The 25,717-nt window shown below is 42.9% G+C and overlaps 1 protein-coding gene across 1 annotated transcript in view; it reads left to right on the forward strand.

The window, feature by feature from the left end:
• The first annotated feature begins 3,711 nt into the window (after positions 1-3,711).
• Positions 3,712-25,717, forward strand: part of TTBK1 (tau tubulin kinase 1) — a 101,381-nt gene continuing 79,375 nt past the window's right edge. Inside the window, exons 1-3 of the mRNA XM_067292652.1 lie at positions 3,712-3,768; positions 3,902-4,060; positions 10,887-11,034. Of these exons, the coding sequence (XP_067148753.1) occupies positions 3,718-3,768; positions 3,902-4,060; positions 10,887-11,034 (358 nt within the window). The 5' untranslated portion in view covers positions 3,712-3,717. The remainder of the gene's footprint in view (positions 3,769-3,901; positions 4,061-10,886; positions 11,035-25,717) is intronic.

Consider the following 25,717-nt stretch of genomic DNA (forward strand, 5'->3'; position numbering starts at 1 on the left):
GCAGAGATATTTGATATAAGAAAACTGTGCCAGATTAATAGGTTGCAAGATCAGGCCCTGCACTGAAATAATTTTCTTACAGACTTTTCTCCTAAGCTTATTTCTGTGCCTATCACAGTCATGCTTCTCTGCTGGATTTTCATGTTAGCTCAATAATTGCTGCTACATTGTATCAGATTTCTTGCAGGCTGCCTTAAAAACAAAGAGACCACTTAGCCCTGTGTTTTTGACTGGAGCTGTCTTGATGCCAAGTAGAAGGCATAACTAGCAGAGCAGTGTGTCAGAATGTTTAGTGTGGCATGTTAACCTGCTTCAGCATGTTTTTTTTAATTAAAGAAAAAAAAAAAAAGGCCAAGACCAGATTTATAAAACTTCTAAGATTCTCCAGTATGTGCTGGAAGAGATAGCCATATGCAAGAGCTGATTTCACACTTCCTCACGCTGAGATTGGCCAAGAGACAGGGTTTGGTCCTGTTGTTGTCGTCATTGTTGCTTTCTCACAGCTGCTTTCATCATGCTTCACATCTTTCTAGGAAGCTAATTTCAGAGGATCTTAGACTTGCTCAGCTCTTTGTGCTTCTTGGGAGAAGGGTGTAATCTTTTCCTGTCAGGCTGACTACTCCTATGGGAAATGTGGTGTCTGTAAGTTTTTGTCTTCTCAGTCACTGTCTTCAAGTTATGTACATTTATGTTGCACAGTCTGTGTCTCTTAAAGCTAGAAGTTATGGAGATATTTCAGAGTTCATAACATTTGGTCATCATTTGAATCAGGAAGAGCTTTACTGGAGATCAAGAGCACTATAATCCTTCCATCTCTCTTTCAGTCCTCCATTAGCACAGCTTAACATTTAATATGCAGAAATGATGCCTGCTCTGTGCTGTGTGTTGCAGAAGAGACCATAGTACCTCTCCTCTCCCCCACTGACCCACCTTCGTCACCTCACTTCTATACCTGCACCAGCAAGCAAATTCAGCCCCTAGTAGGGAGCAAGCTGCAGGCTTAGATGCTAGTCAAACAGTCTTTAACCTATATTTTAATGATTTAGGTGGAATTAAAATAATGCATAAATTAGAAGTATAATATAGATGTGTTTGTTTTTTGCACAAAAGTAGCTTTTGCCCCTTCTTTTGCTGTTTCTCAGTGACATTCCTGGAGATCTTGGTTAGCGTGTGTTACATCTTGCTGTGGGTGTAGACATGCATCAGTGTTACTCTGGTAAACCATTACTGGCCTGAGCAGTAATAGTACTGCCTCAGGAACTGATTTTTGGTATGTTATCACTGCTTTGTGCTGCTACTGTGATCTAAAACAGCTTGAAATTTGTCTCAGACTGTAATTAAATTGGCTTTTGGGTTGGCTCCATCACTCTGGCTATACCAAGCAGAGCATATCAGTAAACTGTTCTATAATTTCATATTACCAAATGGCTGCTATTCGCGGTAGTGCCCCGGGAGAATAATTTCCTTATCAGAATTTTAAATGTGAGAGATGACTCGTTTTTCCCACTGTAATTGAGATTTTGTTCTGTTTCAAAGCCAGTGAAACTTCCTCTGATGACTTCTTTAAATGACAAACATTCTGTCTTTGTGCAGAATAGATAAAGGAAAGTGAATTAGAGCACCTGAAAAAGCACTTCTGTGTTGCCCAGCTTTGGACACCAAGTTTCATGTTCTGTCCTTCCTCTAAAATTATTCCTTGGGATTACTTTTCCACCACTAATCACTACACTGAAATCTCATTATGTGGATGCATCACTAGTACATGCATCACGTCCAATACTCTTTAGATGTTTTGCTTCAAAGTGGAAATTAGAGCATAACTGACTTTTTCTGTGGAAAACCTCCCAAACTTCTCTCTTTCTTTGTTGTTCCTAAAACCCCACCTTCTGGATCTTCAGCTGCCTTTGTATCCCCTGCAAACCAGAGCCTGCACTGTGCTGTGATTGTCCTCACGGACTAATGCTTAGCGAAGATTTGTAAGAGTAGGAAGGGCATCCTTGCCTCTGCTCCTGTAAGTGTTGGGGTCTTTCATATTCTCATAACGTTGAAGTTTTAGGACAGTCTGTGGTTAAATGACTTTTCTTCAAATAACAGAAAAAAAACCTAACAAGTAATTCTACGTAGTATGGGAATGCCATGATGTCGGACTTAGAAGTAGTTTTGTGCGGAGTGTCTCTCCTGTGCCGTCTGCTGTGATGTGCGGGGAGGGTGGCCGTACAGCATATGCAAGCTCACTGGTAGCTTAGGGCTGGTCAGATCAGCTCTTCTGCCACAGCAGAAAGGAGCCTGGGAATGGCACTGGTCTTGTTCTTTAGGAATAAGAAGCACGTATGTTGTGCTGCCAAACACAGCAAGTACTTTCTCATTAGAGACCTTTCCAGTTTGCTTATTGCCTTCAGTACCTGGAGACTGAAAGAATTGCTACCCCCTACAGATGCTGGACTCTTTCTATGAGAACCCAGAGCATTTTGAAGTGTCTTTTCTTCTGAAATGTCTTTAAGATTCAGTTTCTTCTTCTCTGTTATCATTTTGATTGTACTCTAGCAGAAGTTGAGGTGTGTGAACATTTCTGTGAAGTCCTCTTACAGCATTAGCCTGCTGTTGGGTTCTTCCAGGTAGTTATCCTCTGTTTTTAGAATGAGATCTTCTCTGAGATGTTAGTCTTGTTTTGTTTGATCGTCCTTTGTATGTCTTGCACTTTGTGACATATTTCTATCTACTGCTTCCTTGTGCACACTACATGCTGGCTGCTTTTTATCCTTCCTTTTCAGTCCATTTATTATTAGGAAGTGGCCTCTTTTTTTTCCTCTCTATTCTATCTCATAATTTTCTGGTGATTTTTCTTTTTTGGCATGAAGAAGTGTGATGATTGAATGACTGGCTCTACTCTTTTTTTCTAATTTGGTCTGTATGTTTTTAACCTGATTTTAACTTTGCAGTCAGAGCACTGCAGTGACAATCATTTTTAGGAAGGAAAATATGGAATATTCTTGGGAAAGGACGACAGAACTGCCAAGAAAACTTAATAAAAGATTCATGCAGTCTGGACTATTTCCAAGGTCAAAAATTATCTTACAGGAAGAGAGAAAATGCCTGAGGAAGATCTTTTATTAGTCCTGTTTCAATTCATTTGCTTCCAGGGAAGTGGAGTTAATGTGTATCTGAAAATCACTTCTGTAGAAGGATTAAATTAAAATATTCAAACCCCAAATTAATTTCAGATTAGCCTATCTTGAACTCCCTGTAAAGACAAGGGATGAGATATAATACAAACACCATAGGAATGAGGTATCTTTCTGTATTTTAACATGGTAATTTTAGCAGTGTGTGTTACAAGAAGGACTAATCTGCATATGGCTGAAGCCCCTTCTAACCATCCCCATCTTCTTTGCTTGGCTGTTCATTACAGTGGTAGTGTCTGGCTCTCTGAAGGCCCTTCTACCCTATTCAGATGCTTTTAGGCTTATTGAATGCAGTACCTGGCAAACCTGTCTGATTTGTGTTGGATGTCGTCCAGTGAAAACCATAAAAACTGCCAATGCAGCAGCTGCTCTGTTAAAGCAAGACCTTTTTGGCTGGTGCAATTACAGCTCTTGCAGCATAATTTGGCGTTAGATTCTCTTTGGCTTGTTGGCTGTGAGGCCCAAGAGCACTGGACTCCTGCATGGTATAGCCAGTAATTTGTCACCCTTTCAGTTTTTGCTGCTGACTTGAAGCATGGTTGCGTCTGCCAAGCCTATGCATGGAGTGAGCTCAGGTGTGTGCAAGGTGAGTTTGCCTTCTTTCCTAAGAGACTGTTTCTGATTAAGTCATGAGCAAGACCTGTGGAGATGTAGCAAGCCCTTCTGCCATGATCTGCACTAATTTTGTCATTCCTTCCTCCCTCCCCATTTTTCCACAGATAAATGGCTCATTTAAATTGGGAGCTACTAAAATACTCTCTGGCTGGCAAATGCAGTGCCTAGCAGCAGTCATCAAGGACGAACCAAACATGAGTGGAGGAGGGGAACAGGTCGACATCCTGCCGGCCAATTATGTGGTCAAAGATCGCTGGAAAGTGGTGAGTAGCTCTGGCTTTGTGCTTCCTTTGGTGCTCTAAACAGATCTTCTACTCCTGTAGTAGTACAGAAACATGTCTGTTTAACCCTGAGCTCCAGCAAGCAACAGTGGAGAGGTCTGGTTTAACGTGTCAGTCGGATACTGCAAGAAGATAGTCAATATTGCTTTAGTGTTTTTTAGACTGTTTGGTATTTTTAGAAGACTCAGCCAGCTGGGGATTTTTAGGTAGGATTGAACTGTTGCAACTGACTGAGTCATCTTTTGGTAAGAAACTTGGATTTAAAGCTACTGCTGCAAAGAATATTAGAGATGTGCCTGTAAATAAGTTACGTTAAAATGAGTTTAAAGCAAATGTTTAAGGTTGTAACATCAGCCACACCAAAAGTTAGAAATTCCATAATTAAGGTTGTTGATACAACTTCTGTGTAAATTTATCATGATACCTTTTTAAAATCATATCATTATATGTTAAGAGTTTTAGTTCTTTATGGGACAACTGCCTCATTCAGTGTGCAAGCTGGATGTGGTCCTTGAATTAGTAACCGTTTCATCCTCTATATATTCATTGTGTGGCTGAAGGTCTCACTATCCATTTAAATTCACAGCATGAGTTTGCCATTTAAAATCATTTTTTGTGTTATTCATTGCTGTAGAATCTGTGTCAGAAATACTAATGATTTTTTTATTGATGCTTTTACCAGGTGATGTAAGAGAGAATGATCAAATTTCTTTTACAAATAGGGTCTCAAATTAGTTAGATATTTTATTTTATTTTTTGGATTTAATATTTATGACCAAAGCAGAACTCTACTAGACTGCATGTGTGTCTAGGCATGCTCAGCACTTCCATAGTTTGGACCTGGCCCTTTTGCCTCAGGCATCTAGCAGATGAGGGCATAAGATTAGTGACTGCTTGTGAGCAGCCAGGGTTCAAATGCTTGACTAGAATCATGTAGGAACACTGCGGCAGAGACATGGGGAGAATCTGATCCTCTAGACGTGTTTCATTGCCACCAGATTTGTTCAGAGGATGTGGTTCCTCTTATGTGTAAAGTTTCCTCTTTATTCATAAAGTGAGGTTCCCTAGGAGGGGAAGAAAGTGGCATTATACTATCACTTCAGTTAAAGACACTAGAATATAATGTATAATAGGATCACATTAAGTTTACAGTGTAAGTTCTGTATATGCTTTTCCAAGAGTTACTGTTTTCTGGGTTTTGGCTTTGCTTTAAAAAAAATGAAAAAAAATTGTCTGTGCCATTTTGTCTTTCTTTAATTTGGATTACTAGCAGTGCCTGAATCATTAAACTCCCAGCACAGACCTCTCCTGATTGAACTGCCAGTGATTTGTAGTAGTAGCAGTAGGTCATCTCTCTCTGCTGGCTAGCTACGGTACAGCTGCCCCATGAGTTTTGCAGTGGACTGTGAAGAGCAGAGGACTAAAGAGACTCAGAACTTTAAACACTTCAGTTCCAGGTTGTGGATAGGATTATTTTCAGTAGTCCACTTCAGACAACGTATCATCCTTTCCCTTGGCTTACCATGTGCCTTTATCTCTTTTATGTTCCTGGGCAGTCCACCTTTCTCTGTTCCTCCCCCATTGCTTGCCTCTCTTCATCATAGTATTTTGCTCCTGCTTTCTCCATAGCCTTCACTTTTCTGCCTGGCCTATCCTTTTTTTAATTATTATTATTTTTTCCTTCCAGCCTATTTATATTTAAGAATTCAAACTGCTCCTATTTCTCCATGCTTCCTGAGAGCAGATGGAGAATCTCTGTTTTCTCTGTGATTAGACAGCAAAGCTGAGACCCCCCAGAAGCTGTCTGGAGCAATTTCAGGGAAGTCTTGCTGCGCTCTTGCAGCTCTGGGCTGGACCATGTATACTTGTTTTGGGAGGATGATATATGCGCAGTTTAACTGACATAAAGGACTTGAAATATGCTTTGTGCTAATGGACTCCTAAAATCCTGCTTCTAGCTTTTAGCTGGTTCTCCCTGGGCACAAACTGAGATTTTTCTCACGCCTACAATTTGGTCAGATTGGTGCATGTTCCTGACAAAGCTGAAGTTGGACGCATTCCTGCCAATGGTCACATTCAAGCCATTGCTTCAGATGCATGGGTGCAGATACTACCAGCCGCCATGGGGAAGAGCCAGGAGGGAGAGAGAGTGTTAGTCTTTATTAGTGTTAATTGCGGTAGTGCACACGCTTGTAACTGTGCGACTGTGCAACTTCTCATTCTTCCCCATCCCTCTGTATCCTAGTTAGATTTGGCCTGTACCTGTTCATACTTTTCATCAAGCTTGAAGTTTCTCCTCCATAGGCAGGAGTGCTTAAGCTTCTCTGTTAAATGATGGCAGTAATACTTTTAACGCAGTCTAAACAAAGTAACTTTGTTCTTGGAAACAGCAAAACTCTTAAAAGCCCTGAAAACCCCCAAAATATTCTCAGCTATGCTCATGGGGGAACACTTTAAACTGATTTTAATTTTCTTAAGGGCAGTCAAAGTGGTGATTCAGTGATTCAGATTCAAGTGATTGGATTGTCCTGCAATTCTGATTCTGGGGGCTGCTAGAAGCTCTACCCATTAACCCTCCCCCCCCTTCGGAAATACAGAAATGTGTAGCTATTTTGCTAGCAATAACCAACTTTAACTGGAAAAATAGCCTTTTATGTTTTCTAATGTTGGTTCACAGCAGTCTTCAATACTGCAGTGGGGTCATCAAATATTACCCACCTTGGAGGCCCTGAGAAATTACAAGGGCATAAATAGTTAGGAGAAATTCTGATTCCCAGCTGTGCTTGTAACATTTGGCCTTACGCTAGCTGAATTGTGTGTTGAGAGCCATCACTGCAAGGTCACTTCTGCACCCTGAAAAGCACCCACCCTTTGGGCAGGCTTTCTGTGCTGTGCTAGTACAGATGTTGATGTGGCCATGAACCAGTCAAAACTGGGAACTGAACAGGGTTAAAAGTAATCTGGCAGAAATATAAAAATACTTCTGTTGGCCAAAGGAAGTGTATAGTTAAGGAGTACTCCCCCTTTCATCTGTCACTTGCTCCTACAAGCGAGCACAGAATTGTGGTATCAGTATTAGCAGGGAATCTGTCCCTTTATCATAGACCTTTTTGAATCCCACTCGCAGCGTGCAAGTTGGACAGCCTGAGCTTTGCTGTGAGTTTGCTGTAGGTCCTGCTCAAGCAGGTGTGTGGTATACTTAGATGAAGCTGGGATTCAGTTGCCAGAAGGCTTTTTGCGTAATTTTTCCTCCCATTGTAACTATCTCTGGCTGGGCTGGGCATCCACCGGAACCTTGTAGTTCTTAGGCCTGGCATGCTTCCAACATAGAGCCAATTTCTAATTTTAGATCACTTTAATGTATTCCTTAGGCTCCTTTCCTCCTCTCCTTCCATATGCAGACTGACAGAGTTTTGACAAATGAAGATGTTAGTTATCTGCATTTAGCCTGGTGATAGTTCAATTTTCTATCGCTCCCTAAGTGTGTGAAGTCTGGCTGACTGACAGCAATGTGGGGGGTTTTTTTGTTTTGTTTTGTTTTGTTTTTTAGAATGGCATGGACTGGGAGTGTTATGCTTTTTATCAGAGCTGTCAGACCTGAAGGAATAGTCTTTTGAGCCTCATTCTTTACTTGCAAATGTTTTTGATGGTTTGACCAGATGAAATTTGGATGGTATTGGAATCATGCAACTTTTTGACAGTCCCCAGGGATGACTTCATACACATCTGCTCTGAATGATGTGGACTTCTTTGTTCGGGGGAAGGAACTAAGTCGAACATAAGTTGTACTTACTTTGAACTATGTATAGCTATTAATGGTGAATGGATGGCTCTCTTTATCTCTCCCAATCTCTCCGTATTGGGGATTCAGACTTGTTAGCAAGACAGAGTTGGCAGCTCCTGCATTGCACTTGAATACAAGTGGTGACTTTTGCACACAGGTACTTAGTGTGTCAGGAGCAGATCCTCGTTCCTTTCAAATGACTTAAGTTCTTGAACTGAAGTTCTCATTACACTTGTCCCTGTCCTGTTTATTTTAGACCCCTTCCTAGAAGCCCCACAAAATCTTGTGGACTCTTTCTTCACCTTGTCTTGGTCGCAAAGAGCATTTGTGGTTCCAGGAGGAGACTTGGGACAAAGGAGGTACTTTGTCAGTCTTGGGGCCTGTTGCAGTCTCTCCTTACTCTGTGCAGAACTGCTCTGAGTGAACTTTGCCAGGTATTCAAGTAACTTGAGTTTGACTAGTTTACTTCTTCTTGATAGGCTTCTCAGTTCATGCCTGTTTTACATTAGTTGTTCCTTGAGCGGAGTGGACTCTGAGAGTCTGGTGTAAGTAGGTCCACTCTTCCTTAGCTTTTGTGAAGTTAGATGAGGCTTGCTAGCCATTTGTGGATGAACTAGCCCATTTAGTTGGGCTGCAGGAGTTGCAAACTTTATACAAGTGCTTCTATAGCCAATCACAGTATTTGCTCTTTGATATTGTCATCATTTGAAGCCTGTGGATGACAGCTTTTATTCTGCCTGCATTCACTCATAGGTCACTGTCTCTCCATTTGGTCCTTCACTCTGGATTCACAGCACATGTTCTCGTTCCAGACCTTGCTGCCAATCCTGGGACTGAACCGCTTATGCCTTGGTCCTAGAGAATTTTCTTGAGAAAGTCTTATCTTTATATAATGTCCTTGGATGGCAAACTTTGTGTTTAGAGCACCTGTGTCTTATATATTTGCTGAGTAAAAGATTTAATCTGTACTGGAGGGTTATTTTGGTTGGGGTTTGGGGGGAAATTTGGTTTGGTTTTTTTGAACTGTCCCTGTGCGGAACAGTGCAATTTCCATTTTCCCGATGGAGCTGCATTTTGTCTTTTAGAGTAGCATTTCTTGCTTGGTGGCTCTAAGCTCTGGAATCTTGTGCTGCAAGAACCAAATTATTTCCAGGATATTTGGGCAAACTAGAGACTTCAAAGGGAGCTGGCTGTGTCCTGCATAACTGCCGATATATCTGGAGGGGCTTTTGATAGTGGCTTGCCTCATCAGGACATGGTTGTTGTTTCGCATTGGCATCTGGTAGTCCTGAAGGACAGTTCAGTTTGCAGAGTTCCCAGAGCCCCCTAGTCAGAGACTGCCACTCCAAGGAATCAAGTAGAGTGACTTTTTTAGTAACTGTTTGCTCCAAGGGACTGATGTGGCCATGTAGGAGAAAGCTGTAGGAGAAAGAAGAAGAGCTGCAATGAGTCGTATGGTGGTGTGGCCACTGGTGAGATGCTGAAAGGACTGAAAGCACACCTGAGATGCAGCTTAATTTTAATTGCGTACATGGGAGTGGATATAGATACCTGTGCTTGACTAGATGAAAACATCCACCTGACTCTATGGACTGTAATGGAAACCTGGACACCCGGCTTGCATAGAGACTCATGTATTTAAGTAGGATGAATCCTGATGGTGACATCGGTCTGTATCTCAGTCTTAGCAGGTTATGGACTGGTGGAAGGTGGGGAATGGGATGAGAAGAGAATAATTCCCTGAACAGTGAGGCATAACATGGGGTGGTGACTCATGATTACTACTTAGATGGTTTTCATTAGATTTTTCCCTTCTCTTTCTTGACCCTGCATTTAACAATTTCCTTATTCATTTTTTCTCTTGCGTGATATATGCCCATTTCTCCTTTGGGTCAAGTAAAAGGCTGTGCTGAGTTCGCCTTAGATAGCAAACGCCCACAGAGTACCCAAGCAATGAGAAAATGCCTGCATGGTAAGCTCCCGACCTCAGCCAGCGCCTTGAGTTGCAAGTTAACTAACTTCTTCTGTACTAAAGAAAAGGATATGGCTGCTGAGGACCTCTGGATGTCGCTGAAAGATGAAAAATTGTATCTGTCTATGTGTATATGTTTATATGTACATACGCTATCAAGTCTCAGCTGAAGGAGAATCGAGGAATCACCTTCCAGGAAAGGCAAAGGATCTCAGCTTGCTCTGAGTGGGTGACTACTCTAGAAACAGGCAGATGATCTCTCTAGTAGGTGCATATCAAATATGTTGAAACATAGATGTCTTTAGCTTTGAGTTTATGTCAGTTGCAACTGCTTCTATTTCCAAGTAGTGAGAACCTCCTATTCTGATACAGCCTTAATTTTGTTCAGAGACACAAAAAGCTTCATTTGGTGGGTTTTCTTTCTTTCTTTCTCTTTTATGAGAGAGAGAGAGAGAGAGAGAGTAGAGCTGTACTTGTGGCTTTTACACAAGTGTAGTTGACAGCTCCCTGAAATGTGACACAGAACTAGCCTCTCTAGCAAAACAAGTCAAGCATCTTGTAAAATATTCAAGTGGATATTTTGTTCTGCATTTAATATCCCATGAATAAAATTTAAACTTCAGTGAACTTACTTTTTGCAGGCATTATTCCCAACTACCTTGGTTGTGTTCTATTGCAGAGATTGAAGGGTGGGGGGATGACAGTTTTTATGTCTTCTTTTTTACTATCTTCTTGAAAGGTCTTTTCTTGAATTTTGGCAGCAACTTCATTGGTGTGATAGGCATTGTCATTTGCTTTTACATTTATCACGTCGTCGCTTGTTGGGCTTGTTCTTTGTGGTACAGGAAAGAGTCTATACATAGTACTGTCAAGTGGACAGCTGCACTTTTGCCTAACTGTGCAGTGAAGGGATTCAGGCACAGCACAGAAAAGACTTGAGAGCTGAGTTTGTTCCTCCCTATGCAGCAAAGAAGCTAGTGCCTGACTCTGTGAGGACTAACTTGATGGCATCTGTCTTGTGCATTGTACCAATCCTCCTTGTACCATTCTAGCTGAAGAAGATTGGTGGCGGTGGCTTTGGGGAGATTTATGAGGCAATGGATCTGCTGACCCGTGAGAATGTGGCCTTGAAGGTGGAATCAGCTCAGCAGCCCAAGCAAGTTCTCAAGATGGAAGTGGCTGTCCTGAAAAAGCTGCAAGGTAAGGCATAAAGAAACTAATAACCAGAGCTCTTCTTTGTGGACTCTGAAATGATAAAGGTCACTGTGCATGTTAACAATTAGAATCCAAAGGTACAAATGTGTGCGTTGGGGGGGGGGGGGGGGCGGTTGGTATTGATGGGAGGTTGTTATGACCTCTTCAGCTGCCATCTACATGTGATGCTAATGTTAAATGATTCAGCTCAGAATGTTAATACATCCTACAAAGTGTCCTGCTCCCTCCTACTATGGGGAATATTTTTGTCTGCCAGGCTATAAGAACAACAACGAGACTTAAGCTGAAAGACTGAACAGACTAGTGATACTCATGAGATAATAAGGGATCGAGTAGGAGATGTCTGACTAAGAAATGAGGTTAGCTTATTGCCTCCCAAAGGACTAGGACAAGGGCTGTGACTAAAGCACTGTGAACATGAAGGAGTCTCCACATAAAATGGTTGAATAGTGAATGAAGACAAGTGGAAAAAGTGGATAACATGAAGGACAGGGGAACTGGCAATTAGCTCATTTCTCATGTACCTGACTATCTTGAGGTGTGAAGTGATTCTAGGTCTTTCAGGTTTGGGAGTGGTGATATTGAATTATGTTAATTTGAATTAAATAGCTATCCTTAATTTTACCTAAAACAGCTATGTATCAGTCTAGAAGTGAAAGTTGGCTGAGGTACCGTCAGTTTCTATAGATTCTGTTTTTCTCTGGCAAAGCTTTTAAGCAGAATTCAAGCTGCCTGGGAAGCAGCAAAACAGGGGCCTTCCTTTAATGCAGGTCCCCTCTCTGCTTCCACTGAAGAAACTACATTGAAGGGGAGTTGCCTTACACCAGGGTGCTGTTTTCTGTTTGCTCAGATGAAACTATAAATAATGTTAAAGTTGAAGCTTTATGTGATGGTCTTTAAATTCACAGTCCTTCTCAGGAGTGAACCAGTGGAATAGGGTGAAAGGAGTCAGCCAGTATCTCAAAGGCTCTTGCAATGTTGGTGAGGTACAGCTGAACACCAAAGGATGCAAGGGAACAGTGTTTGTAGCAGTCCTTCCTGGTTGAAGCAGCAGTGATGGGACTTCTGCTAAAAAATTATGACTAAAGAGGATGGAAACAAGGAATTTCCTAATCTGCCATTGAGGAACTGAGAACTGTGGTTTGCTGAAGTGTATTGTGCACCAATTTCCTTGTGAAAGCACGTCCAGCTCTGGGCAGGTGCAGTTTACATGTTCTAGTAGAATATGCTTTTGAAGGGATGTTCCCTTTTGCAGGATCCCACTGGAGCTGGGGAAACACCTCCTGAGGCAGTGGGTAGTATCCTTATCACCAGGGCTCATGCTTCAGAGATTGTGTTGCAGCCCCATATCCATGGCTCTACCTTGCCCTTGCATGACATCTCCAGAGGTGACTGAATTAAAGGGTGATATAGTTTCAGGTCTTGGGAAACTGGGTCTGCTCACTGTCTGTGACAGAATGATTCTAGGGAAAAGCCAGTAAATTATTTTCTAAGTTCAGATAGTTTTCCATAGCTCAGTTCCTCTAAGAGGAGGAGTGATGAGGCCTTTTTTGGATACACTGTGTTGTAATAATTGTAGTCGGGATGGTAAAGAGAGTCCAAGCAAAGGAGGAGTCAACTCCCATAGTCAGGAGAAAGGTTGCTGTTGATCTGAGAGAGGCCTGGATATATAGAGGCTCCCAGAGAAGAGCAGAGCTGATGACTGAAGTCTGAAGGAAATATAATGAGGATCTGCAAAGCTGAGATCTAGATTTTTGCTTTTGCTTGTATACTTGGAATTGCTCTGAAGTTAAAATGAGGAGTATGACTGTGTAGAATGGCAGATTTTTAGAATATCAAGAGGAAACATATTGACACTAGCCAGCGTGAAAGTATGTTACATCTAGGGCAGGGAATGCCCGGAAGTTATCAAATCAGAACTAGCAGGGAGTTGACTAATATTTGCGTTTTGCCGTCAGTGGCTATTTCTGTAAAAACTGAGAATACCAAGCAGTTGAAAAAGAGCCAAAGCTGTACATAGGATGATCCTGGTAACTAGTGTCTGGAAAGTCTATCTGCAAAGCAGTTAGCAAATATTAAAGGACAGAAAAAAACATAAAAAGCAGAATGTACTATGCATCAGCTATCCTACATTTAGGAATCATAAATTGTTTTAGCCATATTTGTGCAAATCAAGTTGCTTTGAAAAATACAGCTTTTTTGATGCAAGGTTAATCCCCAAATGCTTTACAGAAATAAGTGATACAGATAAAAATAAGAAATCAGGTTGAGTGAGTTGGGAGTCATGTACTGTATATTTTTTCACTGCAAACTGTTGGAGAGAGGTGAGAAACATTTCAGACAGGGACACACTGACTTAATCCAGACAGTTATCTAGGAGTCAGTCAGTGGTATTACCATAAGTGACAGGGGACAGTTCGTGCTTTTTCAAGTGAAAAAGAAAAAAGCAGTGTTGTATATAATTTCTGTGCTTTTCTGGTGGATTGAGCATTGAAATCCCTCTTAAATAGTACTCCTTTGTTGGATTTTATTTAAGTATTACACACACATTAAAGGACTAATAAGCTGTTGCTTTCTTTCAGAGCTTGTGGTCGTGATCTTGCAAGTTCCTAGAGCTTCACAGAGTTTGGGACAGAGCAGGCTGGCCATTAGCCCAGGCTGCAGGCCTGCTTCAGGACATAATTAGGATGCAGCCCACTCTGTCAGAATCAGCTCCCAATCTGTTTGGACTGCAGACCGTTACCAGCAGTCAAACTTTCTGAGATACTGTCTACCACCAAAGCAATGGAAAAAGCTACATACAGAACATAATTTTGCAGGTCACTGACCATGTGCTTTCTGCACAGGCACTCTACACAACACAGTTGGGGAACTAGTCAGGTTAAGGCTGTCCTAAAGAGTCTCCATATACTTTCTAACACCTTGTGTATTTGTGCTTGGCCATGTGAGATCACTGCCACTTAGTATCTCTCAACTGCCCTGTGCAGTCATCATATTCTGCTGTTACTTGATTTTTCTAGCTGTACAGTGCCTTTACTTTATCTGTTTAGATCTTGATGTTTTTGCCAAAGGCAAAGTTCTTTCTGACTTCCATTGTTACTTGTGAGGAACATACGTCACCTTCTAATCCACCTTCCAAATCTACCCTGTCTGAGGGCTGGGAAGTACCACCAGTGATGCCCTTCTAGGCTTTCAGCGAAACGTGATTGAGAAGTCAGGTTACAGAATTTCTTGCTGAAGCAAGCGATGAAGGCTGCTTCTGCTGCTGGAGCTCCCAGTTGTCCTGTTATCGCAGATTTAGGCAAAAGGTTCCTGGCAAAATTTCTCTCTCCCCTCCCTGTCCCCATGTCTGTCTGTCTGTCTCTCCCCCTCTGTCCCCCCCCACCTGCCTGTCTGTCTGCCTTTCCTCCCCCCATCTATCTGTCTGTCTCTCCCCCTCTCCATATTAAAAATATTTTTGTATGAGATAATATATATGATTATACTACTAGCATATAATTTTAACCTCAGTTAGGTTTTTGTCTACTTTGCAATCAGGCTAGGTCTTCTGACTTCAGTCTGTGAAAAGCTCAGCTCATCTTGCAGATGATAGAAAACTGGAAGGAGTGGTTGATAGACCAGGTTGATGTGCTGATTGGAGAAATGGGCCAATAGGAACCTCATGAAGTCCAACAAAGGGAAGTGCAAAATCCTGCACCTGGAAAGGAATAACCATGTGCATCAGTACACACAGGGGGCCAACCAGCTTTAGAGCAGCTTTGCAGAGAAGGACCTGGAGGACCTGGTGGACAAGTTGAACATCAGCCAGCAATGTGCCTTGCAGCAAAGGAAGCCAACATTGGACTGCATTAAGAAGAGCATTGCCAGCAGGTTGAGGAAGGTGATCCTTCCCCTCTACTCAGCACTGATGAGACCTCATCTGGAGTGTTGTGTTCAGTTCTGGGCTCCCCAGTACAAGAGACATGGACATACTGGAGTGAGTCCACAAAGATGGTTAAGGGGTTGGAGCATCTGTCGTATGAGGAAAGGCTGAGAGAGCTAGTATTGTTCAGCCTGGAGAAGAAAAAACTTTGCGGGGGACTTATTGAGGTTTATAAATGCCTGATGGGAGAGAGTAAAGAAGATGGAGTTAGATTCTTCTCAGTGGTATCCAGTGACAAGACAATAGGCAAATTGAAATACAAGAAATTCTAGTTAAACAAAAGAAAAAGCTTTTTTACTGTGAGGATGGTCATACACTGGAACAAATTGCCCAGAGAGGTTGTAGAGTCTTCATCCTTGGAGACAGTCAAAATCCAGCTGGACAATGTCCAGTCCTGAGCAGCCTGCTCTAGCTGATCCTGCTTGAGCAGGGAAGTTGACTAGATGATCTCCAGAGGTCCCTTCCAATCTCAACTATTGTGAGTCTGTGATCTCTCTCAAACCTCAGGGATTCCCTGGTTGTCTAGTTTTGGATTAGTTTAAATGAAGATGAGTTGATATATGCTGCGTATAATGGTTACTCATGCATGCTAAACTATTACTCCTATTCTTATCCTATTTTGTCTCCAGTGGTTATTCTGTACTCTTTCCTATATTGTCTTATACTAAATACCACACTTAGACCTGCTAAAGCAGTTAGGATTAAGTTGTGTGTCCGTAACCTCTATGTGCCTTTGTGAATTCATACAAAGTCTCTATGTCTATTAATGAAGCCATCTAGGAACCTGTATGTGATATGACCATGTCCAGCTTCTTGTTGCACTGTAGAAGGGTGTGCAGACCAGCTCTGTCAGGCAGTGAAGGACCAAGAGTACTTGTGTGTACATCTGCTACTTCCTCTGATCAGCACTGTTTTGGGGTTTTCCAGTAGCCTGTGCCCTTGGGATCATGAGGTGGCAAGCTTAGATGTCATGGAAAAAAGAGCTTGCATACCTCTGTTTCTGTAGTTAAACTATCTAGTTTTGCTTGCCAAATACAAGTTTAATGGTCCTTGAGAAGATTTTGGCCTTTGTAGAGTGTCTCCTGCCTCCTGGGTTGACTTTTCTGTATTGCTGACTGAATTGCCAGAACTTTACATAGCGCACTGCGTGCTGCGCTTGCTGCAACCAGGATAATATCCTGGCCGCTTACTTTGGCTTTCTTTCTGTGCCTGTTTTCATGGAAGCAGAATGTCGGACTGTCCAGAGAGGAATTTCTTTACATGCTAACTTGTCTTTTTTTCTTGAGAATGCATATAGCCTTCTAGTTTTTTATAGACTACAAGGCCACTTTGTGCTATTTGGGTGACTTTTCGCATGGCATCTAGGAAAAAACGAGTGTTCTTTTCCTCCTGTTGCCTGCCCCAGTTTCTATTACAAGCTTAGTTCTCATGGATTTCTTTTGAGGAGTCTTTTAGCAAGCCCTGGTGATGGCAACACAGCTCCTTCCAGGCCCACTTAGTAATGAGCAACACCAAACTGGCTCCAGCCACTTCAGCAGCAGCATTGCATTGTTCCACCCAGATACTCTGTCTCCTTTAGGATTTGGAAACTATTTGGTGCGTACCTGGAACAGACCTTCTGTGTCAGTTTGCTCAGAAAAGATCTAGTTCACATGACGCAAACCCACTCTGCGAACAAAGCTCATGCATGGTAATGGGGATGATTTGAGGCAGCATGGGGCTTTGCTATAAAACCTCATTACTGTTGCAAACCAGGACTTTAAGATATGAGAGTCCTGTTCTTCAAAATCATGAGAGAGGAAAAAAAAAGGAGGGGGACGGTTTTGTGTCATCTACCATTTGGAGGAAGAGTCCTGTCATTTCTGGAAGCGAAGGTGGGGTTTTTGTGTCTTCAATGCTTTTCTCCCTTTGGAATCCAGGCAGGGAGAGACCTGTGTGCTCTGTGACTTTTTCTTCACACCCTAGAGCTTTGCTCTAGACCATAATTCAGGTGGCCAAGGAGCATCCGTGAAATACTATCCTGACTCTATTTCTCATCTCTGAAGTCTTGGGGGTTAATGGGAATATAAATGCCCTGTTAAAACATTTTCACAGCTTTTGAGGTGCTTGGCTTGGGCTATTTCACCTACGGTCTGGCTTTGCAATGGCAACCTTAATTGCAGAAATAGTAAATCAGTATCCATGAGTAAATCCAGTAGAAATTCAGTAAATCCAGTAATTGGGCTGCTGCAGAGAAAGAGTCATGGAAGCCATCTTTAGATGCTGAACCAAGTACTATGTCTGCTGTAGATGCTAAACTGGGGCTGTGTGAGGTCCAGCAGTAGATGCTTTGAATTCAAGAAGATCCTTTTGTATCATGTTAGTCTGTCTTTTGCGGTTGAGGGAAGGAAATGCTTCTCCAATTAGAATTTGCTGGGGTGTTTGCAGCTTGCAGTGGTTGTGGATTTGGGATTGAGAGATTTCCTTTTCACACTGGAAGGTGTGTGAATATGTATGCATGTGACCATGAGGGTGTGCACTTACAGCGTAATGGGCTGAGAACTCAGAGTCCATGTTTTCCTTGCAATGCAGATGCTGGAATGAAATCCCCTTGAGTTCAAATCTGTGAACCATCTGCACTGTTGGCTTTGAATACATCTTAAAAGTGCCATGATTGGAATGTAGGATTTTTAGGAGAGCCAAGACTTTGCAGCTGTGGTTGAAATACCCACTTACGCGTTCTGTCTGATCTGCATTGTGCAGCACTGCTGCCTAGAGTGATCCACACATGTTCCATGAATACATGTGATGTGACTGGCACCACCTGCTTTCTTGCTTTGTCTCCTGTCCCAGCACTTCTGTTCATAGAGCATCCCTTTAAAAGCTATTGCAGAAGCAAGGTGTGTAACTATCATCTATCCTATGGCTCCCCAGCAACTGGGCCAACCTAGTCCAGTAGATTTCCGAAGCTGTACAGTTTTATCCCTATGACTGTGGACAGAGTTGTGTGTGATTCATCTGCATGTTTGCAGGTCTGGGATTGTGAGGAAATGGTATTACTTGTAATAAAGGGACATCTCTGTTGAATATTGTTATGGAAATGCATGTTCTAGTTGTGATTTTGGCACAGCTGAGCAAGCCAGTGGTCCAGCAGTACAGTGGTGATTTGTGGGATGCTGCAGATGTTGACCAAGAAGGAGCAGTTGGATGGTATGTCTCCATGTAGACTTGTCTAAGGATGATGGTTACAGCAGACTTTGCTAAACTGCTCTGGCATGGATTGATATAAGTCTGATTTGGTCAAGACAACTCCTTCCCTTCTGGACTGGGCAGGAGTCTGGGAACATTGCGCTGCTGCCTTCAAGTCTACATGAGCTCATGGCAATTCCTATGTTGGTCAGCCCCTATCTGGGCCCACTGTGGTCCGAGCACTCAGTAATGTAGACCTAGTCTCTTTTTTTCTTTCACTGTCAAGGAAGTCGGTCACATTCAGTATGTTGGAGACTGGCTGGATGTGTCTTGTTGCTGCAATTGTCCATGATATTGCAGTTTTGTGCATAGATTGGCTGGCCCTGATAGTGATGTGATGTGGTGATGTTTTTACTTCTACCTTCAGCTAGGACTTGTGTAGTTTCCTGCCCCCCTCTAGTCCTAATGTAAAATTTGACTTAAGATTTTTGCAGCATACAGCTGCAGTGCAAGATCCAGGTGTTCACGTGAGGAGAGCAGCAGAAAGACCCTCATGTAGGGCAGCGGGATATGTGGCACTGTGTGTGCAGCACAGATGATTTAGCATTCTCCCTCTCCTTTCCCTCTTCTTGATGGCTCTTTCTGGAAACACTCAGAGGGTTTGTGAGATTAGGATGGTGCAAAAGGATCTCTTGTGAAGCACATGCTTTGGTTGTCCCTGTGGTAGTTCAAGGCCTGGTCTACAGGGCCTGCAATATGGATGTGGCCACAGTATTCAGATTATTCAGATGCCTTTGCTGGGATTGTCCTTGGGGCAACCTGACAGTTAGATTATCAGATTGGCCAGACTGTTCTGGTGCTGAGCCCTGTTTCTGTGGGTTCGCCATGGCAGGTTTGGCCTAGTGTGAGGCTGGGAGGCCCTGTGTACTTCCTTGGCCTAACTCAGCAGCCAGAGTGTTCCCATGTTCTGCTCAATATGACATTTTCTTAGTAAACACCTTCTTCTCAGTGTAGGCAATCTTATTGCATAGGACTCTGATTAATTTTATTCTGCAGTGCAGAGATGTTCTGCATATTGAGTGGATGTGCAAGATGCAGCCTGGTCACAGGCATTGTAGTTTTTGAGCACCTGATCTTATTATAGCGGATAGTGAGGCAACTTTGTGTTGCCTGTTTTCCATTTACCGCTGGGGCTGGACAGGTAACAGTTCCCTAACAAAAGAAGGGAAGACAAGGGCTCTTGCTTTTTTCCTCATTTGCCAATCCTAGTGTCTTGCATATGTGAGTTGTTTTTGTTAAAGTGGTGTCTTAACTCACTTCAATTCAGTTTATTACCTTTGTAGACGCTTTTGTGTTTCTACAGCATTTTGCTTGGTCAACGTAACCAAGCTATCTGTGAAGGCTGGGAAGCGGGGTGTTACCCTTGGCAGGTGCTGTGCTAATGCAGGGAGGCAGATCCTGACGCTCTAAGTAGCTCCAGCCTCTCCACCCTGACTGCATTTTGCCATATGAAACGGTCTTGTGGGTGTTTGACTGAACTGAAATTTGGGCCCCATGTTTTCTGTGTGACTGTGGTACCATGAGATGAGGGGAGGACGTGGGATGGATGTAGGAGGATTTAAAATATGCTTTCTTGACCCCATATTGAATGCTTGCTCCTTCAGTTTTCTGCCTTCCCCTGGGTAGGGTCTGATAGCAGTTGGTCATATTAAAGTTTTTAGTGGTCCAGAGAAAGAACAGAAGAAATGATGCCATGCAACGTCAGGCAACTTTACATTTTGCTGTTTGATGACCAACCCTTTGTTTTTAAGTATGTCTGTTAGTTCATTCACTTATTACAGACATAATAGCAAGGCTAACCCAGTTGTTGAAATCATAGCTGATTCCTATCGAATAATGTAGCTACTTAAACCTTCCTTTCAGCATAGAATTTGTTTTGTTCTGTGTTGGAAACTCCCCATCTCTAGCTGAGTCAACAGGTCAGCTAGTTTGTCTGATCAGAAAAGAAATGTGTTGCCTCCAGAGGAAGGGAACTGTAGGAGAGTCAACTTTGCCAGGCTACATACACCGTTTCCAAGCAAAGTTAAAGGTGATGAAAATAACTCTCCTTTCGTTATGTAGTACTGAAGTATCCTCTGTCTCTAGAATATTTCTATAGGAGTTCAACTAACCTCAAAATACAAAATCTGCCCTAAGCTGATAAACTTGATACTGATGTTGACAGGTGGATAAAAAGAGGATGTTTGCAAAATGTATATCATAGCTATAATACAAAGTATGAAAAATAGCTGCAGCTTTCCACATGATAGTGAGAGCAGTTGTCTAGCTAGATGTCTGCAACTGTGAATATAACAAAGATCATGATAGTGCCAAGTGCACAAGTGAGTTAAGTAACTAAGCACTTTGGCTTTTCCTGTGCAGCTGGTCTTTAGTTGGTCTTCAGAGCTGCTGGATTGCTGTGCCTTGCTGGCTATTTTTGGTCAACAATATAGCAGTATTTTGGTACTTGTTGTATTGCCTGAATAAGAAAGAAACTTGAGCGATGATTCTGGAGGTAAGCTGATGCAAGAGACAGACCCTAAAGAAAAGCTAGTGTTTGGCATGGATAGATCTAGAGAATAATTTAGGTTTGCAAGGACCTCTGGAGGTCTCTAGACCAACCTTCTGCTCAAAGCACAGCCTAAAAGATCAGATTGCTCAGGGCCTTTTCTAGTCAGATGTTGTCTCTAAGGATGGAGATCCCACAGCCTTTCTGGGCTCCTGTTCCAGGGTTTGACCACCCTCATGGTGAAAAAGAAATTTCCTTATATCTAATCAGAATTTCCCTTGTTGCAACTTGTGTCCGCTGCTTCTCTGTGCACCTCTGAGAAAAGGCAGGCTCCATCTTCTCTGCGCTCCTCTATTAGGCAGTTGTAGACAGCAGTAAGATCTCCCCTTTGCCTTCCTTCCTTAACACTGGATAAACCCAGTTCTTTCACCCGTTCTTTGAATGTTGTGTTTTCTAGTCCCCCACCCATCTTGGTGGCCATTGCCGGACTCACTCCATAATGTCAATGTCTTTCTTGTACTGCAAAGAATATGCAAGAATTAGTAAAGGTAACAATAATAATAATAATAATTACCATGAGATTTATGATATTTTATGCAGGAAAAGTTGTTTTTTGGTGGACTGTTAGCTGTGAGGCAGCTCATGTATGGAGATGGATCAGAAAATAATACTAGAATAAGTTTTAAGGATTAAATTCTTGAGACCCCTTTCTGTGGGTGTGAGGTGGTTATTTGTATTCTGCAGGTTAAAAAGGAGGAAATACAGCACCTGCTGTAAAAAAGATACATGACATTATTATTGTGATTTGAAGTATTTGTTCCTTAGTATTCATTTGGTTAGATTCATTGCTGTCTTGAAAATATAGTAGGAATATTTAAAGACCTAAATTAGTAGATTAGAATGAATGTTGGTTTCCAGTAGTTTGAAACCGATCAGTGCAGAAAGATGTACCCTAAAAAAATCATAACTTAATTTTTAAGGGCCGTTTTTCACGTACTGAAAGTTTTCAAGTATTAACATGATTGATTTTTTTTTTTTAATTATATCTCCACAACGTGACAAATGTACATCCTATGGTGGAAGGTTTTTCCGGCTCCTGGATGTTATTTTTATACAGAGGTCATGGTTACTGAGTGTAATTTTTAAGTTCCTTCAGAGTAAGGATGGTGAAAGCTGTTTCAGTGACTGAAATGTGAAAGAAAACACATGTTCTTTGAAACTTTTCTCAGATCAGTGTTTCTTTAACATCAGGCTGACTTATTCCTCCAAGCTATATTAAAAGAGGGAATAAGGTTGTAACATTAGTTAACAGGCTAAAACACTTCATGAGCTCTTGTTCCATCTCCTTTACCTTGTTGGAAGATAACGGCTTTGTTTTTGTAATACAGGAATATTGATATTGGACTTAGTTTCTAAAGTATGAACTTGTAAGCTTCTGTAATATCAGAGTGACTGTTCAGTGGGACAAATCCAGCAAAGTAACGACTAATATAACTGGCCCTGTGTCATCTGGCAATTAGCACAGTAAAATGATTGTGAGGGCATCCGTACTAAATGTGCCCTGAAAAAACTTATTTTTTCTTCCCTGTACTTTTCTGGATCAATATATGCTTTGCTACTTTCTATGCTGTGATCTTCATGCCTGGGGCAGGCATGCATAAGCAAAGACAGCTTTTTCTTTCTGCCTTAGAGGAAGGTATGACAGTCTCAACATCTTGGCCACCCAGAAGTAGGTTATTAGTGTGATTGTGTTCATGTGCTTCATAATTCTGCTCAGCTGCAGAACAGCTTAACTGCAGGAGTCCCAAAGCCGTGCCTGATTGTCATCCTCCATCTGCTATTTCAGCATGGCATGAACTCTGAGAGCAGACAGTTGCATCCTGGTGCCTCCTTTCGTTGAAAAATGAGTAAAGCATCAGAAAGCCGGAGAGGTGGATGCTGTAAGCATTCATCCCATCTATATGACCACCTGGCTCTATATAGCACGGCTCTAAATGTGCCCTGCTTTCTACACCCTGCAATATTTGTTTTGTTTGATGCAGGAATTGGCACAGACTGTGTTTTGGCGGGGTGGAGTGGGGTGCATTGGTTTTCCCCCTGCCTCCACTACTGCTTATGTTGCAGACTTGCGCATGGAAGAGCTGTTCCAGAGGTCACTCTCAGTGACCCACACCCCCCAGCTGACTTGACTTCATACTGAATCTTCTTCTCCTTTCCAACCTAGAACGGGCTCCTGCTGGATCCTTTTGGACTTGGATTTAGGTTATGTCAATCTGATTAATCTCAGTGCAGAGATGGTTATTAACCTTTTTTAAAAAGTCATAGTAAGCAGAAATGTGTTAATTTGTCAGCCTAGGTGCATAAAAATCTGAAAGAGTGAAAAATGTAATGCTTAAAATTTAAATGCTTTTCTTTTCTATAAAACTGTGTGATCCAGAAAACAATAATGTTATGGACAGACTGATAAAAGCCCTCGGGAATGTAGTCCAAATCTGGAGGGGAAGTACCAAATTATTAAGGATTTGTCTTAAGTCAGTCAGATGTATCAATCACTGGCACTTCTGCTTTTTCCCTGAGATAATGAAGTGGCTAGGTTCTCGATATCAGAGAATAATTTTAAATGTTCTCATCTCTGGTTTTAGAGCAATAAAAAGCACATTATGTGCAGGCTGGGAGTGCTTTGCAATTATTTAAAACAATGAAAGCAAATAAAAATTTGAGTCATTTACCCTCTCTACCACTCAGTAGCTGAGCGCAGCTAACAGAGGCAGCGAACAGACACAGCAGTTTGCGCAGCAGTTCACGCAGAAGGGCACAAAGAAGGCGCTTTCATCTCCAGTCATAGTAGCGTACATTTCCCTGATATGGTTATGACATGCTGCAGAGCGTGTTCTCCAGCAGCCATTGAAGTCTCTGCATATGCCATGTCGGAGGCTTCTATCCAGACAGACTTTCTGACAGCAATGCAGCTCTGCAGGTCTCAAGCTGCAGAGAGTGCATGGGGCCTCTCCATGAGGCTGGGGCTAACAGTCAACTTTTCTGTAGAAGGTGCACTGTTGATGATTTGTGTTGCCAGGTAAAGGAGTTACAGGAGGAAGTAAGCAAACTGCTTAGCATCTGAGAAGATGAGCATGAGATAGATAGGATACTCTCAGAGACCCTACAGCTTCAAGAGTCTCAACCCCCCACAGCAGTGGAAATGCATGTGGGCTCTGTGCCATGGCAATATTAAGTCATAACTACATAGAAGATGAAGGCTAGGAACTGGTCACTCCTCATGTGAGGAGAAAGACTTGCAGTTGATGAACAGGTTCATTGCCCTCCAAGCTGAGGAGCAGCTGGGCATGGCTTCAAGTGAAGCAACTGAGCCAACAGACACTGTGCCACGCAGGAACACCCAGAAGAAGCGGTGAGTGATTGTTGTGGGTGACTCCCTGCTGCAGGGGACAGAGGCACCCATCTGCCAACCTGACCTCTTGTCTAGAGAGGTTTGTTGCCTGCCGGGGGCTCAAATCCGAGATGTCATGGAAAGGCTGCCGAGGCTTGTCCACCTGTCTGACTGTTACCCCCTGCTGCTCTTCCACATGTGCACCAACGATACAGCCAAGGGCAACTTTGAAAGTATCAAACAGGATTACGGAGCTCTGGAGACGGTGGTCAGGAGTGTGGGGGCCCAGGTCTTTTTCTCCTTGATCTTGCCAGTGAGGGGGAAGGACGGGAGGAGGAGCAGACGGATACTGCAGGTAAACAACTGGCTGCGTCACTGGTGTCGGGAACAGGGTTTTGGTTTCCATGACTATGGGACCGTGTTTGAAGATCAACAACTGATGGGAAGAAATGGGATCCACCTCACTAAATGGGGCACAGGCATCTTCGCCAACAGGCTGGCCAACCTGGTGAGGAGGGCTTTAAACTGGGAAAGATGGGGGAAAGGGAGAGTTATAGAGACCATGCAGTCAGCAAAACAGGATGGGATACCTCAAGTGGGGATACCTCCAGCAACTGCATGCAGCTAAGGAAGTACCTACAAGACAAGACTATGGGGAATCCCTTTGCACCCCTCTTGGGAAGTCAGTACACTCAAATATCGCTCTGAAGTGCCTCAAGTGCCTGTACACAAATGCACACAGCATGAGGAATAATAAACAGGAAGAATTAGAGATCTGTGTGCAGTTACAGGGCTATGATCTCATTGCATTTACGGAGACATGGTGGGATAGCTCGTATGAGCGGAATGCGGCCATGGATGGCTACATGTCCTTTAGGAAGGACAGGTCAGGAAGGCGAGGTGGTGGAGTTGCTCTTTATGTGAGAGAGCAACTGGAATGTATCGAGCTCTGCCTAGGGGTGGATGAAGAGCAAGTCAAGAGCTTATGGGTAAGGATTAAAGGGCAGGCTAGCATGGGTGACACTGTTGTAGGTGTTTACTACAGGCCACCTGATCAGGAAGAGGAAGTCGATGAGGCCTTGTACAGACAACTGGAGGTAGCCTCACAATCACAGGCCCTGGTTCTCATGGGGGACTTCAGCCACCCTGATATCTGCTGGAGGAACAACACAGCAAGGCACAAACAATCCAGGAGGTTCCTGCAGAGCACTGATGATAACTTTCTGACACAGGTGATGGAGGAGCGAAGGAGGAGAGGTGTGCTGCTGGACTGTGTACTACCAAACGAGGAAGGGCTGCTTGGAGATGTGAAGGCTGGGGGCTGCCTTGGCTGCAGTGACCATGAGATGGTGGAGTTGAGGATCCTGCGAGGAGGAAGCAGGGCAAAAAGTAGGAGCACAACCTTGGACTTGGGGAGAGCAAACTTTGGCCTCTTCAGGGACCTTATTGGAAGAATCCCGTGGGATAGGGCCCTAGAAGGAAGAGGGGTCCAAGAGAGCTGGTTAATATTCAAGGATCACCTCCTCCAAGCTCAAGAACAGTGCATCCCAATGAGCAGAAAGTCAAGCAAAGGAGGCAGGAGACCTGCGTGGATAAACAAGGAGCTCCTGGCAAAACTCAGACTGAAGAAGGAAGTATACAG

Source organism: Apteryx mantelli, chromosome 3 (assembly GCF_036417845.1).
Source record: "Apteryx mantelli isolate bAptMan1 chromosome 3, bAptMan1.hap1, whole genome shotgun sequence".
Lineage (NCBI taxonomy): Eukaryota > Metazoa > Chordata > Aves > Apterygiformes > Apterygidae > Apteryx > Apteryx mantelli.